General features: G+C 46.6%; 1 protein-coding gene across 2 annotated transcripts; it reads left to right on the top strand.

Annotated features, from left to right (window-relative positions):
• The first annotated feature begins 77 nt into the window (after nucleotides 1-77).
• On the top strand, nucleotides 78-16,099 carry THAP8 (THAP domain containing 8). 2 transcript variants are annotated; one of them, XM_065925957.1, is made up of 4 exons: nucleotides 78-283; nucleotides 13,150-13,342; nucleotides 13,455-13,832; nucleotides 15,505-16,099. In XM_065925957.1, the coding sequence occupies exons 1-4, from the start codon at nucleotides 201-203 to the stop codon at nucleotides 15,643-15,645; spliced, it is 795 nt and encodes a 264-aa protein (XP_065782029.1). In that variant the 5' UTR covers nucleotides 78-200; the 3' UTR covers nucleotides 15,646-16,099. The 2 variants fall into 2 exon arrangements, with proteins under 2 accessions (XP_065782029.1, XP_065782030.1); XM_065925958.1 differs by having other exon boundaries at nucleotides 145-269.
• The last annotated feature ends 1,449 nt before the right edge of the window (nucleotides 16,100-17,548 follow it).

Raw genomic sequence — 17,548 nt, 5'->3', positions numbered from 1 at the left:
CACTTGCCACGTGATGTGGCAACGCAGTCTGGCGCGTAATACGCAGGCGCAGCTTTCCTTACCCCCCGCATGTGACGAGGACCCAAGGGCCGTCACGTGAGGCAGGCGACAAGCGCGCGGGTGGGGCGGGGTTCGGCGGCGCCTGGCGAGGATCAAAGTGCGGCTGCAGACCGGGCAAAACCCAGTTGGGTTGGACAGCCATGCCCAAGTACTGCCGGGCTCCGAACTGCTCCAACACTGCGGGCCAGCTGGGCGCGGACAACCGCCCGGTGAGCTTCTACAAGTGAGCGCAAGCGAGGGGCGGGGCTTACAGGGAGGCGGGGCCCAAGGGCGGGGCAATGTGGGGCGGGGCCCGAGGATAAATGCTGCGGCGCGGCGCTCCTGGTCTAGGTTGCAGGTATTTGGAAGCAGGGTTATTTGCAGTAAACACGGTACATGTAAACGTGCAAAGGTATGATACAGCAGGGATAGACGATTAACTGCAGGTAGTGAGCGGGGCGAACGGAGGAAAGGGAGGGCTGTGTAGAGGAATGAAGTTGGTCCAGGCTCAGAAAGAGCTTACAGTTGGCTACTCGCCATCCCCACGAATTTGAGGCATCTCAAACTCAAAACTTCCGAAACCGACCTCCTGACTGTCTCTCCCAGAGCCTTCCATAAGCTTTCCTATCTAATAGCTTTTCATCCTTTACTGTCTTTCAGGCTAGAAATGCTTAGAACCAACTTTACTTTTTTCTCAGACCTGAGAAAGTAAAACTTAGCTTAAATTTTTAAAACAAAACAAACCCCAAATCCCTGCCTTCTAATTTATTTAGGTGGTATGACAGAGATGGAAAAAGCTGGCTGAAGAGTTAATCGGAAAAAAATTTTCTCAGGGATGTGCTGCAGATATGAAGTAGCAAAACTTCCCTTCTTTAAGCGACTACTGCTTTTTTTACTAAGAAGCTTTGTTCTCTAAAATCATAGGCTATCACAAACTTTGCTGTTTGAAATTACATCAGTAGGAATGAAACATCTTACTTAAGGCCTGGAGAAGTTAGATCGCTTGACACAGAGAAGCAGCCTTGATTTATAGTCCAGGTTCAGAACTTCAGGTAAGGGGTTTCTGGACACAGTAGTTCACATCTACCCAAACTTTATTGCTTCCAAGGAGACAGACCCTGCAAAGTGGGCCCACTTTGCAATCCAGGTCTGATATTGATCCATTTACGCACAGTTCTGCTCTGCTTTGATCTTATCCAAACACTGTTTCACTTATATTTCATCTAAACTTTACCCATCCCCCAAACCCCAATAATGAGGCTTCCCAGGTCGCGCTAGTGGTAGAGAACCCAACTGTCAATGCAGGGTATGTAAGAGACCTGGGTTTGATCCCGGTCAGGAAGATTCCCTGGAGGAGAGCACAAGCAGTCACTCCCGTATCCTTGCCTGGAGAATCCCATGGACAGAGGAGGCTGGCAGGCTACAGTCCATAGCGTTGCAGAGTCAGACATGACTGAAGCGATTTAGCATGCAAATCCCGATAATAATTATTTTCCTGTTTGATGAAATTCCCCACAGTACCTCTGGTGTGCAGTTCACTTACTGCCAAGGTAAATAAATCTGACTTTATTAGACTCCAGGTTTGTCCCTGGTGGCCTTAGTCTAAATGGGCCAGGACACATTCCTCATCTGGTCCATCAGCAAATCCTGTTGGCATTCCCTTAAAAAAATTTTTTTTTAATTATTAGTTTTGGCTGCACTGGGCCTTCAATGCTGCACGCAGGCTTTCTCTAGTTGAGGTGAGTGGGGGCTACTCTCTAGTTATGGTACCCAGGCTTCTCAATGTGGTGGCTTCTCTTGTTGCAGAGCACAGGCACCAGGGTGTGGGGGTTTTAGTAGTTGTGTGAGTGGGCTTAGTAGTTGTGGTCCACAGGCTTAGTTGCTCTGAAGCATGTGGAACCTTCCTGGACCAGGTGTTGAACCCATGTCCTCTGCGTTGGCAAGTGGATTCTTAACCACTGGACCACCAGGGAAGTCCAGGCTCTTCCTTTAAAGTCTATCCAGAATTGACCACTTCTGTCCCCCATCTCTGCCCCCACCCTGGCGTTGGCCACCTTCTGACTGCACTATTTTAGTCAGCTCTCCGTTTGACAAGCTGCTCCCACAGTCAGTTTTCCACATGCAGTCACAGGGGACTGGTAACCCCCTGACTCAGATCAGGGCTCAGATGCCTCCCCTGGCTCCCACCTGACTGTATAAAAGACAAGAAGGTGAGGCTGGAGCAGGCAGTAAGCAGGCCTACGAAGCCCTACAGGCACTGAATCCCCACTGTCTGGCCTTATCTCCTCTCTCCTGCCCCTTACTCATTCCATGCCAGTGTCACTGCCTGTTTGATGTTCCTCTAGCATGCCAGACACATTCTTGCCCCAGGGCCTTTGCATGGAAAGTTCTTCCCTTTATGACCACTACTCTGTAAAATGATAACCCTCTCCCAGTACGTACATATTTTCTTTACTCGCTTCTTGCTTTATTTTCCCCTTTAACCTTAACACTATCTGGCATACCACATGTTTAATGTTGGGTTGGCCAAAAAGTTCATTTGGGTTTTTCCACAAGATTGTATAGAAAAAGCCAAACGAACTTTTTGGTCAACCAAATATATCCATTTATTGTCCCTTCCATTAGAATGTCAGCTTCCTGAAGGCAGGGATTTTTGTCTGTCTTATTCCCTGTTGTGTCTCTATCACCCAGAACAGTGCCTGGCACATAGTGCTTAGTAAATATTTGTTGGGTTAATTAGGTGAATGTGTCTCATATGAGCTTCCCAGGAAACCCAGAACTCCACATCCCAGCTATCCTTTGAGGGACCCTGTTTCAGGGTAGGAGGAGAGTAGAGTGGTCTTTGGAACTGAATCAGTATGTCCAGACTTGCTTTTTAAAATGTATCACTCTGACGTGCATGTGCGTACTAAGTTGCTTCAGTTGTGTCAGACTCTTGTGACCCTAGGGACTGTAGCCTGCCAGGCTCCTCTGTCCATGGGATTCTCCAGGCAAGAATACTGGAGTGGGTTGTATGCCCTCCTCCAGGGCATCTTCCTGACCCAGGGCCCCATCCACATCTCTTATGTCTCCTGCATTGGCAGGTGGGCTCTTTACCACTGGTGCCACTTGACACCATTTATTAATTCAGCAACTTTGAGTGTCTCCTGTAGTAAGCAGGCCCCTGCTGGACACACGGGACACTGACACATCTTGTTCCTGCCCTGACAGAGCTCATGGAAAGCTGCAGGGTCAGTCATTGACGAACTGAGGACACAAACTGATCCTCTTTTCTTCAGCACCACTGCCCCCAGTCTATACCGTTAATCCATGCTTTAACTCTACCCTCTGACACTCCCCATCCTGCAACAATCACAACAAAACCCCTAACTCTTTGGAAATACAGTTGCAAATGCCAGTGACAGAATCCTCACTAAACTATTAGGAAATAAGGAAAGGAAAAAGCCCACCACGTTCCCAGTCTGACTACTTCTTATCACCTCTGCTATCACAGTGTAGTCCAGGCTGTCAGTCTCTTTTAAGATTTTTTTTTAATGTGGACCATTGTAAAGTCTGTATTGAACTTGTTACAATATTGCTTCTGTTTTGTCTTTTGACCATGAGGCATGTGGGATCTTAGCTCAGCTCCCCGACCACGGATCACACCCAAGCCCCTTGGATTGGAAGGCGAAGCCTTAACCATTGGACCACCAGGGAAGTCCCTGTCATTGTCTCTTAATGAGATGCTGTTATAGTTGCTTGCTGGTCTCCCTACTTCCGCTCTTGCTTCCCTTACAGCAACAAGAGTAAAAATGTAGCACTTACTGTAGGCCAGGTACTGTTCCAAGTTCTTCACACGTAATAATGAGAACAATAATGACTGTACACGGCAGCCAGAGGAACATATAAAAATCACTTCAGGCAATTCCCTGGTGGTCTACTGGTGAGGACTCCACGCTTTCACTGCCAAGGGCCTGGGTTCAACCCCTGCTTGGGGAATTAAGATCCCACAAGCTACTTGGTGTGGGGAAAAATAAAAATCAGTTCACATCTGTGTTGTTGAAATCTCCACCAATGGCTGCCAGGCTGTTCCTCACACAGGCTGACCCATTCCCACCTCGAGGCCCAACCCTGAGTCACTCTTGCGGAAGCCATTTAGCTAAGAGTTTGATGAGAAGTAGGCTCCAAAGCAGATTCTAGAGGGCATGGATGCTAGAAGGAACAAGGTGAAACAATGAGCAAAGTACTGGGAAATAACTTGAAATTCCTGCCAGGATGCCAAAGGAAACATCCATTAGTTGTGTTTTAGACCCTTTTAGCACCCAGGAACAAATGACAGTCATCTCATGGGGGTGGGTGTCTATGGGGTGTCTATCAGGAATGAATTGCATCTGTCTGGCAGTTTAAAAAGTCCTGAAATAATAGTGGCTTAATCAAATTATGGGGTCTGTAGGAGTCAACCTGGCTGAGTTATGCTACAGTAACAAACTCACCGAAACTCAATAGCTTACTGCAACAAAGGTTTATTTCTCACTCAGATTAATGTCCTTGGCAGGCCATTGATGGCACTTCTCTACTGTATCTTAACTTGGGGCCTGGGATGGAGGAACTGCCACTAGGTGGAATGTTGCTGATCTTGTGGGAGGGGGAAAAAGAGACAGTGGGGAGAAGTCACCCAGTGGCTCCTGGTAACCTGTGTACTGTGAAGTGGCCCATGTCACTTTAACTGCTTTGGCAAGTCTATAGCAGCATCAGGTCAGTGGAGTGGAAATGTGTTTCTGTGTTGGCAGTGGTAGCAAATGTTTTGAACAATAATTCAGTCTACGCAAGGTTTGGTTTTCTCTCATATAAAGCAAGTATGTAGGTCGGCAGACCAGCACTGATGTGGCAGCTCCACAGTCATCAGGAATGAAGGTCCTGTCTTTCACATCCATCCTCCAGCTGCCAACTGCCCCAACCATCATGCCCTACCATTTCTGGTAGGGAGAAAAGGGAAAGGAGGAAGAGTAAAAGGGACTCAACTCTAAACCAAGCTAGTCCACTTCACAAAGCCTTCCCAGAAATCCCACCCAATGATTCTTCATCATTGGGCATTGCAACTGTAAAGGATGCTGGGAAATGTAGTCTTTTTGATAGGCCTTTAACCACCCTGATGACATTTTGAATTATGTTAGTAAGGAAAAACAGAACTAGCGCTGCTCTAGATAGAATGGCTAACTAAAGACTAAATAAGAAAGACTAAGTTAGAATGGCTAACTAAGACTAAAATATTGCTCTATACAAAAAAAGATTGGCTGTCCACTTAAGGTAGATTTTTAGAGAGGGACATTTCCTATTATAGATGTTGCTATCCAGAGGGACAAAAGAGAATAAAAATAAGACCAAATTAGGAAGAGGTTTTTTAATGATATTCCTTTCCTCCTTTACCCCTTGAGCTGCTTCTGATTCCATCTGAGGTTGCTTCCACATTTAAGGTACCATCTCAGATGTCTCACCCAACATGGAAATATTCATTGGCCAGGACTTAATTGCATGTCCCCACTATGGCAAAGGAGCCCAGGAAACAGTCATTTAACAGAGCACATTATGGCCTCAAAAAAGTTGGAGTTTGTTAGTAAGGAAGAAGCAGAGAGTGGATATGGAATAATCCTTTGGCAGTCTTTGCCCAGGAGCAGGTGGGTCATGCAATTACAGGGGGATTTCATGTCCAGGCAGAATGAGGCTGGTGAGAGCAGCTGGATCTCAGATGGAGGCTGAGGGAAGTGCAGCAGCCAGAGTTCCTGGCTTTGTGCCCTGGGGTTCTTCTCTTTGGCTGCCATGGCTCCCCTCTGAGTCCGCCCTCAGTCCTCTTTGACCAGCTACCCACCACGGTCTGCCTTTTGCCTGAGGAGTCTTGCTCTGCACCCCACGACCAACCTCTGTGCATCCCGTCCACCACCTCCCCAAAGGTGGCCTCTTTAGCATCTTATGTGGCTTTCCCAGTGTTTCTTTATACAAATACAGTAAATGTTGCTTAGTTTCCTACGGCTGCTGTTTCAAACTGCTGGTGGCTTTAAACAATAAGAAATATGCTCTCACAATCCAGGTTGGTTTTACTGGGCCAAAATCAAGGTGTCAGCAGGGTTGCATTCCCCAGGAGGCTCTAGGAGAAAATCTGTTCCTCAATCTTCCAGTTTCTGGCGTCCGCAGGCATTTCTTGGCTTGTGTCCACATCATCTCAATCTCTGCCTCTGTGGTGACATTACCTTCTCCTCTTTTGTCTGTGGTAATGATATATTCTTCCATTTCCCTCTTAGAAGAATACTTGTAGGACTTCCCTGGCAGTCCAGTGGTTAAGACTCTGTGCTTCCACTACAGGGGACAGGGGTTCGATCCCTAGTCAGGGAACTAAGATTACAGATGCCATGTGGTATGCCAAAAAATTTAAAAGAAAAACCAACTTGTAATTGCATGGAGGACCAACATGGATGATCTCCAATAATTTCCCCATCTCAGGATCCTTTATCACATCTTTTGTCATGAAATGCAGTATTCACAGCATCCAAGATTGGGACAAGGATGTCTTTTGTGGGACTATTACTCAGCCTACCACAGTTACTGAAAGCTGGTGTACTCCATTTGGTACCTTTTTTTCACATAATATATGCCTAAAAATAGCATGCCAGTTCATACAGTGCCTCCAACTTACTTTAGAGCTCATAGTGTTCTTTTGTGTGCATATGTTTGAATTTATTTTTCTTGTCTTCTACGGATGGTACTGTCCCCTACTTTCTAACGCTCCTTACTCTTCCTTTTTAAGAAAGAGGGTACAGACCTTACAGCCCTCAGCCTGTAAAGATATCCAGGTGTTTTTATGGTTAACTCCTATTCATGGAATTGATACTGATGTTCCATTTTCAATTGTGATTTAAAGATACATAAGAGTTTCTCTTTTAGGTATCTTTGTTTACTACTTAAAGTTGGTCAATTTTTAAAAAACTTGTTATTTTGTATTGGGGTATCACCAATTAAAAGGTTGTGATTGTTTCAGGTGAGCAGCTAAGGGAATCGGCCACACCTATCCATGTATCCTTCCTCCCCCAAACTCTCCTCCCATCCAGGCTGCCACAGAACATTGAGCAGAATTCCCTGTGCTATGCAGTAGATTCTTGTTGGTTATCCATTTTAAATATAGCAGTGTGTACAGGCAACCATAAGTTCATTCTCTTTCTGTTTTGTGAGTAAGTTCACTTTGTATCATTTCTTTTTAGATTCCACATATAAGGGATGTCATATGACATTTCTCCTCTAACTTATAAAATTGCTCAGTTTTAAGAAAAAATATTAAGTAAATAATGTCACCTTGTGGAAGACTTTGTGAAGGGGGATGTGGATGACTTAGTTATCTAATGCTTCATAACATTGAGCAGCTTAAAATAAACCTTTTATTTTAAACCTCATAATTTCTGGCAGCTGCCATGGGATCAGCTGGCCAGAGCTTAATGATGGGGCCACCCTAGCTGCAAATGAAGCTGGGAAATGAGGTCTTTATTGTGGACAGTCTTGAACCCAGGTCTAAACAGAGTGTATCACTATAAAAGAGGACAGAAAGAAACACTGGGGACAATGGCACCAGTTGACAGGTGGCACTACTTCTATAGACACAGAAGTAGTAGGGCCTGTAGAGGGTGCCTTATCAGATAATCCCCACCCACTCCCACTGGGAATTTTATTTAATTCATTTTTAATTTAGTTCATTTTTTAAAATTAAAATTGTTTAAAGTTTTAATTGTGGTAAAATACACATAAAATCTACCATCTTAACCCATTTTTAAGTTCAGCAGTATTAATATGAAACATATTCACATTGTTGAGCAGCCAATCTCCAGACTCTTTGATCTTGCAAACCTGAAACCATTGAAAAAAAACTCCCAATTTTCCTACCCCTCCCCCAGCCCCTGGCAACACCATTCTACTTTCTGTTGCTATGAGTTTGATTACTTTGGATACCCCATATAAGTGGAATCATATTTGTTGTTGTTCATTCTCTTAAGTCTTGTCAGACTCTTGGTGACCCAATGGATGGTGGCACAACAGGTTTCTTTCTCCTTCACTATCTCCCAGAGTTTGCTTAGATTTATGTTTATTGCATCGGTGAAGCTATCTAACCATCTCATCCTCTGCTGCACCCTCCTCCTTTTGCCTTCAACCTTTCCCAGCATCAGAGTCTTTTCCAGTGAGTTGGCTCTTCACGTCAGTGACCATAATACTGGAGCTGCAGTCCTTCCATTGAATATTCAGGGTTGATTTCCTTTAGGAATGACTGGTTTGATCTCCTTGCTGTCCAAGGGATTCTCAAGAGTCTTCTCCAGCACCACAATTCGAAAAAGTATCAATTCTTCAGCGCTCAGCATTCTTTATGGTCCAACTCTCACATCCAGACATGACTACTGGAAAAACCATAGCTTTGACTATGTGGACGTTTGTCAGCAAAGTGATGTCTTTGCTTTTTAATATGCTATGTGTGGTTTGCCATAGCCTTCCTTCCAAAGAGCAAGCACATTTTAATTTCATGGCTGCAGTCACTGTCTGCAGTGATGTTGGAGCCCAAGAAAATAAAATCTGCCACTACTTTCACTTTTCCCCCTTCTATTTGCCATGAAGTGATTGGACCAGATGCCATGATCTTAATTTTTTGAATGTTGAGTTTTAAGCCAGCTTTTTCACTGGCTTAAACCCTTATCACTTTCTCTTTAACCCTTATCACTTTCTGCTATTAGAGTGATATCATCTGCATATCTGAGGTTATTGATATTTCTCTCAGCAATCTTGATTCCAGCTTATGATTCATTTCATCCAGCATTTCGCATGATGCACTCTGCATATAAGTTAAATAAGCAAGATGACAGTATACAACCTTGTTGTACTCCTATCTCAATTTTGAAGTAGTCCATTGTTCCAGGTCTGGTTCTAACTGTTGCTTCTTGACCTGCATACAGGTTTCTCAGAAGACAGATAAGTTGTTGTTGTTCAGTCGCTTAGTTGTATCCAACTCTTAGTTGTATCCAACTCTTTGCGACACAATGGATTACAGCACACCAGGACTGTCCTTCACTATGGTATTCCATCTCTTGAAGAATTTTCCACAGTTTATTGTGATCCACACAGTCAAAGGCTTTAGTGTAGTCAGTGAAGCAGATGTTTTCCTGGAATTCTCTTGCTTTTTCTGTGATCCAGCAGATGTTGGCAATTTGATCTCTGGTTCCTGTCCCTTTTCTAGATCCAACTTGTACATCTGGAAGTTCTTGTACATTGAAGCCTAACTTGAAGGATTTTGAGCATTACTTTGCTAGCATGCGAAATGAGCACAATTGTGCCATTGTTTAAACATTCTTTGGTATTGCCCGTCTTTGGGATTGGAATGAAAACTGACCTTTTCCAGTGCTGTGGTCATGGCTGGGTTTTCCAAGTTTGCTAGACTATGGAGTGCAGCACTTTAACAGCATCATCTTTTATGATTTGAAATAGCTCATCTGGAATTCCATCACCTCCTCTAGCTTTGTTCATAGTAATGCTTCCTAAGGCCCGCTTGACTTCACATTCCAGGATGTCTGGCTTTAGGTGAGTCACCACACCATCGTGGTTATCTGGGTCATTAAGACCTTTTTTTTTTTTTTTTTCTTTTTCATTAAGACCTTTTTTGTACAGTTCTTCTGTGTATTCTTGCCACCTCTTCTTAATATCATTTCATTCTGTTAAGTCCTTGCTGTTTCTGTCTTCTATTGTGCCCATCTTTGCATGAAATATTCCCTAGATATATTTAATTTCCCATTGTATTGTTTTCCTCTATTTCTTTGCATTGTTCACTTAAGAAGACTTTTTTATCTCTCCTTGCTATTCTTTGGAACTCTGCATTCAAATAGGTATATCTTTTCCTTTCTCCTTTGCCTTTCACGTCTCTTCTCTTCTCTTCTCAGCTATTTGTAAGCCCTCCTCAGACAACCATTTTGTCTACTTGGCATCTCTTTTTCTTGGGGATGGTTTTGGTCACTGTTACAAACCTCAATCTGTAGTTCTTCAGGCACTCTATCAGATCTAATCCCTTGACTCTATTTATCACTTCCACTGAATAATCATAGTGAAAGTGAAAGTTGCTCAGTCGCGTCCAACTCTTTGTGACCCCATGGACTGTATAGTCCATGGAATTCTCTATGCCAGAATACTGGAGTGGGTAGCCTTTCCCTTCTCCAGGGGGTCTTCCCAACCCAGGGATCGAACCCAGGTCTCCCACATTGCTGGCAGATTCTTTACCAGCTGAGCCATAAGGGAAGCCCAAGAATACTGGAGTGGGTAGTCTATCCCTTCTCCAGCAGATCTTCCAGGAATCCAACTGGGGTCTCCTGCATTGCAGGGGGATTCTTTACCAACTGAGCTATCAGGGAAGCCAGAATAATCATTAGGGATTTGATTTAGGTCATACTGGAATGGCCTAGTGGTTTTCCCTACTTTCTTCATTTAAGTCTTTTTTTTTTTTTTTTAATATTATTTTATTAGTTGGAGGCCAATCACTTTACAACATTTCAGTGGGTCTTGTCATACATTGACATGAATCAGCCATATAGTTACACGTATTCCCCATCCCGATCCCCCCTCCCACCTCCCTCCCCACCATTTAAGTCTTAATTTTGCAATCAGGGGCTCATGATCTGAGCCACAGTCAGCTCCTGGTCTTGTGTTTGCTTTTCCATCTTCAGCTGCAAAGAATATAATCAGTATATATAGAGCTGTATAGAGCTTTTCCATCTTCAGCTGCAAAGAATATAATCAGTCTGATTTCAGTATTGACCATCTGGTGATGTCCATGTCTAGAGTAATCTCTTGTGTTGTTGGAAGAGGGTGTTTGCTATGACCAGTGTGTTCTCTTGGCAAAACTCTGTTAGCCTTTGCCCTGATTCATTTTGTACTCCAAAGTCAAACTTGCCTGTTACTCCAGGTATCTCTTGACTTCCTACTTTTGCATTCCATTCCCCTATAATGAAAAGGACATCTTTTTTGATGTTGGTTCTAGAAAGTATTGTGGAATCATACAGTATTAGGACTTTTTTGTGTGTGTGACTGGTTTATTTCACTTACCATAATATACTCAAGGTTCATCCATGTTATATAACATGTGTCAGAATTTCTTTCCTTCTTTTTTTTTTTTTTTTTTGGCTGCACTGCCCAGCATGTGGGATCTTAGTTTCCTGACTAGAGATAGAACCCATGCCCCCTACAATGGAAGCAAGAGTCTTAACCACTAGACTGCCAGGAAAGTCCCAGAATTTCTTTCCTTTTTAAGGCTGAGTAATATTTCATTGTGTGTGTGTGTATTGTGTGTATATATATATATATATATATATATATATATATATATAGTGTATGTATATGTGTGTGTGTGTGTATATATATATATTCCACCTTTTGTTAAAACATTCATTTGTTGATGGACCCTTGGGTTTCTTCCACCTCCTGGCTATTGTAAATAATGCTGTTATGAACATGAGTGTGCAAATATCTCTTTGAGACCCTGCTTTGAAGTTTTATTGGGGGGTCTATATCCAGAAGTGGGATTTGGATCATATGGTAATACTGTTTTCAGTTTTTTGAGGAACTACCATACTACTTTTCTTAGAAGCTTCTCCATTTTACATTCCTACCAACAGCACACAGGGTTCCAGATTCTGCATATTCTTGTCAATACTTGTTATTTTCTTTTTTTTTTTAAATATAGTAGTCATTCTAATGGTTATGAGGCAATATCTTGTGGTTTTGATTGGCATTTTCCTAATGATAAATGATGTTGAACATCTTTTCATATGCTGGTTGCCATTTGTATCTTCTTTAGAGTCTATTCAAGCCCCTTGCCCATTTTTTAATCAGGTAATTTTTTGTTGTTTAAAAACTTTTTGACATGTTTTCAAGCATACACAAAAAATAGTGTTGTTTAAATGACTCCTCATGTATCTATCACTCAGTTACACCAGTAGTCAACATTTCACTAATCTTTTTCTTCCACCTTCCTCCCACGTACATCTTTAATGCAGTATTTTAAAGTAAATTCCAGTCTTTTGTTCATAAATATTTCAGAATATTTTTCCAACAGATGACTATTTTAGAAGCTTAAATCAGTGTGATGATCACACCTAGCAAAATTAACTTCTTACAATTATCTAATAACCAATTCATGTTCAGTTTCCCCCAACTGGATTAAAATGTCTTTTTACAGATTGGTTGGTTGCAGAGGAAGCCCAGATCTGCTTTTGTGTTGATGTTTCTTAAATCCCCTTTAATCTATAACCCCACCCCTAGTCCCATGAATATAGGATCTCCCACATTCTAGATTTGTCCGATTTTGTTAACTGCTCCCTTAGGGTCCTGTGGAGGAACAGATTATAGTGGGGAGGGGAGAGTGGCCATGGAAGAGAGACCAGGAAGGAGTTTGGAGGCTTTGGGGGACAGACAACAACAGATGTGGGAGAGGTGGGCTGATGCTGGGTGTTTAAAAGATGAAGGTGAAAGTCGCTTAGTTGTGTCTCTTAGACTCTTTGAGACCCCATGAACTATATAGTCCATGGAATTCTTCAGGCCAGAATACTGCAGTGGGTAGCCTTTCCCTTCTCCAGGGGATCTTCCCAACCCAGGGACTGAACCCAGGTCTGCCACATTGCAGGCAGATTCTTTACCAGCTGAACCACAAGATGGGAGCAAAAAAATTAGATATGGGTAGAGGCAGAGATAGGCTTCCCTAGTGATTCAGATAGTAAAGAATCTGGAAACCCAGGTTCTGTCTCTGGGTGGGGAAGATCCCTAGAAGAGGGCATGGCTACCCACTCCAGTATTCTTTTTTTTTTTCCACTCCAGTATTCTTGCCTGGAGAATCCCATGGACAGAGGAGCCTGGTAGGCTACAGTCTGTGGAGTTGCAAAGAGTCGGACAGGACAGAGTGAATAACACCCCCCCCCACACACACACAACCTGGTTGGGAGGCATGGCCAGACTCTGCCCTGGAGGAGGCAGAAGTTTGGCACTCAAGGCTCTCGGTGTGCGCGTGCTGGCCGTTGCGGGGTGGGGGCGGGGGTTGGACCTGACATCGCTGACCTCGCCCCCCCGCAGGTTCCCGCTGAAGGATGGCCCCCGGCTGCAGGCCTGGCTGAGGCACATGGGCCGTGAGCACTGGGTGCCCAGCTGCCACCAGCACTTGTGCAGCGAGCATTTCGCCCCCTCTTGCTTCCAGTGGCGCTGGGGCGTGCGCTACCTGCGACCCGACGCCGTGCCCTCCATCTTCTCCCGAGCGCCGCCCGCCCAGGTGAGCTCGGGGAAGCCCCGTCGCTGGAGTCGGATCCCCAGCCCTCCCCGCCTGAGGAATTTCCCCTTGGAGCCTGGCCCTGATGTCCGCCACCCCGCGCCTTGTCTTCCAGAGGCAGCAGAGTTCCCGAAGCACGGAGAAACCCATCGTGCCTCCGCCTCTGCAGGCGACCCCATCCTTGGCCCCAGGCCCCGCCGTCCCGGCCCCTGGGCCCGTACAGCTCTTGATGCTGGGGCCAGCCTCTGGGGCCCCCGAGGCTCCAGCCACCGTGTTCCTGACGCCCCTGTCGCTTCCGCCGGCTCCCGCGGGGCTGCGCCCTGGAGCATCAGCCCAGCACCCCCGGGCCGGGCTGGGCGCGGCGCTGGGCGCGCTGCAGCGGCGGGTGCGGAGGCTGCAGCGGCGCCACGAGCAGCACCAGGCGCGGCTGCGGGCCCTGGAGCAGCTGGCGCGGCAGCTACAGGCGCGGGTGCACTGGGGCCGGCTGTGTGCGGTGAGTGCCCTGCCTGGCCCACACAGCCCCAGTGTTTCCGTCTAGAGTCCAGAGTTGAAAAGTCACCCAGGTTTCCAAATTGCTGCCGTGAAAAAAATCAATCTGGCAATGCCAAGCAACTATGGGCAGAAACTGAGTAGTGGCTGTTCCCTTTTTAAATAATACTTAAGCCCCCCTATTCTCTTCTAGGGGGTTTCCCAAGTGGCACTAGAGGTAAAGAACCTGCCTGCCAATGAAGGAGAAGTAAGAGATGTGGGTTGGATCCCTGGGTCGGGAAGATCCCCTGGAGGAGGGGACAGCAACACATGCCACTATTCTTGCCTGGAGAATCCCATGGCCAGAGCAGCCTGGCAGGCTGCAGTCCATAGGGTTGAACGGAGTTGGACAGGACTGAAGCGACTTAGCATACACACATACTCTCTTTTAGACACAGTTAATAACTTAATGAAAACTCACTTGACCTTGATGTTGACAGTCCCTATTTCCCATATGAAAAACTGAAGTACAGTGTAACTTGCCCAAAGCCAGGCAGCCAGTAAGTTGCAGAGCCAGGATCCAAACTCAGCTGTCCTGCCCCAGAGGAGGCCTGTGCGCTTCTGTTGGAGACCTCTGGGCATGGCCCCTATAGAACTTGGGTTTGCAGCTCTATACTAGAGTTTCCCTGACCCTATCTAAGGCCCTTTGCCCCTGTATTTTACTGCTGAGTATTTTCTGAGGTGGGAAGTGGAGAGGATCATGTCTTTAAAAATAAAAAATTGGCCAAGCCTTTTTCCTGCTTAAAACCCCAGGGGCAAACTTGAGGTCCTGGGGCTGTTGTTCCTGCTTGGAAAAGGGAGGTGGGGAGGAGTTTCCGAAAGCCCCTGAGGTGCCTCTGTAGCTGAGATGTCCTCACCTGACAGCCAGTGGGGTGGACCTGGCCCACAGATACCATTCGTTTGGCCTCAGTAATGCTTTAACATATTTTCTGGCCTTTCCCGAAGGCTCAGCAGATGTAGCAGCACTGGGTTAACATCCCCAGACGGTAGCAGTCAGCTGGAGCTGCAATGGCTGTCCCTGGAGGCTCTGTGTTTGAGGCTGTGGCCTGAACCAGCCATGCACCAGACGGACATGCTGGTGGGGGAGTGGAGAGCACAGAACGCAGACTCAGGCCTGAGGCTCTTCATGGAGCCTGCCAGGGCCCCTGGGCTGACAGTGTGTCTCTCTCTCTGCCTCCCCTGCCCCTCTTCCATTCCTGTTTTTCAATCTCTTCTTCTCTCTCCCACATTCATCTTTGTCTTTCTGCACCCCCTCCCCAATTTCTCTGTCATCCCATTTATCTCCCCATTTCCCTGTGTCTCTCTTCATCTGCCTCTTTGTCTATCCCCCATACCCATGTCCCTGTCTCTCTATCCCTGCATTTCGCCCACACCCCCATACCTGTCTCTCCATGTCTCTGTCCCCCCTCATCTCTGTCCCTGTTTTCCCATACCGCTTCATTCCCTCCTGAATGTCTCTCTGGTTCTCACCTCTCTCTCTGCCCACGTCTCTGTCTGTCTTCTGACACTCCCCTCCCCCCTCACCTCCCTGTTCCTCATGGTTTCTTCCCCTGCCCCCACTTCTTCCTTCCCTCCTCCTCTCCTCTTACTTCCCTGTGTCCCCCATCTCTACTACTTCTTTCCCTGGGATGGCCCAGCTCCCTCGACCTGAGGAATCCCAAGCCTTCACCATCATCTGTGGAGGGCCTGACATTGCTGTGGTCCTTGCCCACGGTCCTGCACCTCCCACGCTGGACGCCAAGCCTGAGCTCCTGGACACTCAGACTCCCAGTGCATAAGGACCAGGACAGATAATGTCGTAGGAAGGATGACAGAAGCCAGAGGAAGAGAGACGCATCACACATGGACTTGGCCCGCATGCCTGAGGCATAGCACTGCCTTCCTCAAAGGCCTGACTCCCACCACCTCCTCCTAGGAACCCCTTGAACTTTAGGGCCAACCTGGGCCCAAGACCTCTGTCAGTAGTGATGACCCTGGGTACCAGGTCCCAAACCCACCTTCAATCTTTGTGGTCAGTAAAATATTCTCAGAGCAGGGAGAATATTGTTTGCTTGGGGAGAGTTGTAACTGGTACTGAAGAGCCCCTCATACCCTTTGCCAAGCCTGGCACCAAGCTGGGGATACAGCAGTGAACACAGCTGACAAAAGTCCTGTCCTCATGGTGCTCCAATTCTGCTTGAATAGAAAATGAAATAGTGAACTAATAAACAATATAATTTCAGACTGTGATAAGTGCTATAAAGACTGAATGAAAATGTAATGGCTGCAGTGAGGCAGGTGGTGGGTGGCGGGTGGGGGGGTGGTTGTGGGCAGAGGGAGGGAGGGAAGATTCTCTAAGGAGACAGTGTTTGAGCAGAGACCTGGATGATGAAAAGAAGCTGGGCTGGAAGGCATGCAGACTGGATGTTCTAGGGAGAACAGGCCCTGTTCTAACAGCATCATCTAAGGTGTAAGCTGGAGGAGGGCAGTGTTGCTATGGTGAAGCAGGGATGGGAGTGAGTTTGTGTGTAAGGAGGGCAGGGTTGGGAGGCAACATTAGATAGAGCCGAAAAGGTCTCATTGAAAAAGAACCAATAAGTGAAAGCCTAAAAGAGAGGAGAAAGGAGATCAGGTATTTGGGGGAGAGGCATTCCAGGCAGAAGGAACAGCTAGTGTGAAGGTCCAGGGGTGAAGAGGGACAAGGAGGCCAGTGTGGTTAGAATGGAGTGAGTGATGGGAGAGTGAGAGGAGGTGAGATTGGCGAGATGATGGGACTTGTGGGCTATGGTTGAGACATTGACTTTTATCTGGGGTGAGGTGCAGTAAGCAGATGCCTTCAGGAAGATCCTGATGTGATAGGTATTAGGTCCCTGTGGTAGCATCTTGGGGTGTTAGGGGGAGTAGGGAGAACAGGGAAGAGGCTGCTGCCATAGTCCAGGTGGGAGAGGAGGAAGGATGGGCCAGGGCCAGGGCCTGGGATGAGGGTGAGGGATGAAATACCTTGGAAATACCTTGAATGGAGCTACTGGGCTGGCCCATTAGAAGGATGAGGGGTGGAAGGCAAAGTCAGCCAGTTCTGTTGAGCTCAGAGTGGACAGGGCAGGCCCTAGTCAGGTGTGACAGGCAAGCCACTGTGATGGAGCCATCCTGGGCTGGCTCCTGGAGGCCTTTCTGGGGAGGGGTCTATTGGCAGATGTGTACCCTACAGTGCCAAAGTCAGGTAGCATGGTGATTAAGCCGGGCTACTTGGATTCAAGTCTTAGCTCCATTTTACCCGCTTGCTCTATGCCCTTGGACAAGTGGCTTAACTTCTCTGGGTCTGGTAAGTGCTGGGCGAGCACTCTGACAAGTACCATGACAATGACTATAGGAGTCTCTACAAAACCATCCCTCTGAGACATCACTTGTCTAGGGCGAACATGGAGAAGAGGTCAAGTCTGACACGTCAGAGAGAGAAAACACCTGTCACCACCACAGAGACCCCCGCCCTAATTGACCTGGCTTGCAGGCCTGCGGGGAAGGCGCTATCACAGCGGGAAGGACTGTGCCCGTTTTCCCAGGACTCAGCGACTGAACAATTGCTTCATCGCTCTCCTTCTGTCTCCAGGCCTCACATTTTCTTGGTGGCCATTTCTTCTTCCCATCCTCGGCGTCTCTTCCCTTCCCATCGCTGCCTGCAGCCTTTTCATCAATGCAAACAGC

This window comes from Muntiacus reevesi, chromosome 2 (genome assembly GCF_963930625.1).
Source record: "Muntiacus reevesi chromosome 2, mMunRee1.1, whole genome shotgun sequence".
NCBI classification, from domain to species: Eukaryota; Metazoa; Chordata; class Mammalia; order Artiodactyla; family Cervidae; genus Muntiacus; species Muntiacus reevesi.
Note: the sequence above shows the minus strand (reverse complement) of the source record. Positions and strands in the feature narration are given on the sequence as shown.

Excerpts from the sequence above, each read along its gene's own strand:
- THAP8 (XM_065925957.1), top strand. The coding sequence starts at position 201 with ATGCCCAAGTACTGCCGGGCTCCGAACTGCTCCAACACTGCGGGCCAG. Across the intron at positions 284-13,149 it reads CGCCCGGTGAGCTTCTACAA|GTTCCCGCTGAAGGATGGCC; the intron begins GTGAGCGCAAGC and ends GCCCCCCCGCAG. Across the intron at positions 13,343-13,454 it reads CCCGAGCGCCGCCCGCCCAG|AGGCAGCAGAGTTCCCGAAG; the intron begins GTGAGCTCGGGG and ends CTTGTCTTCCAG.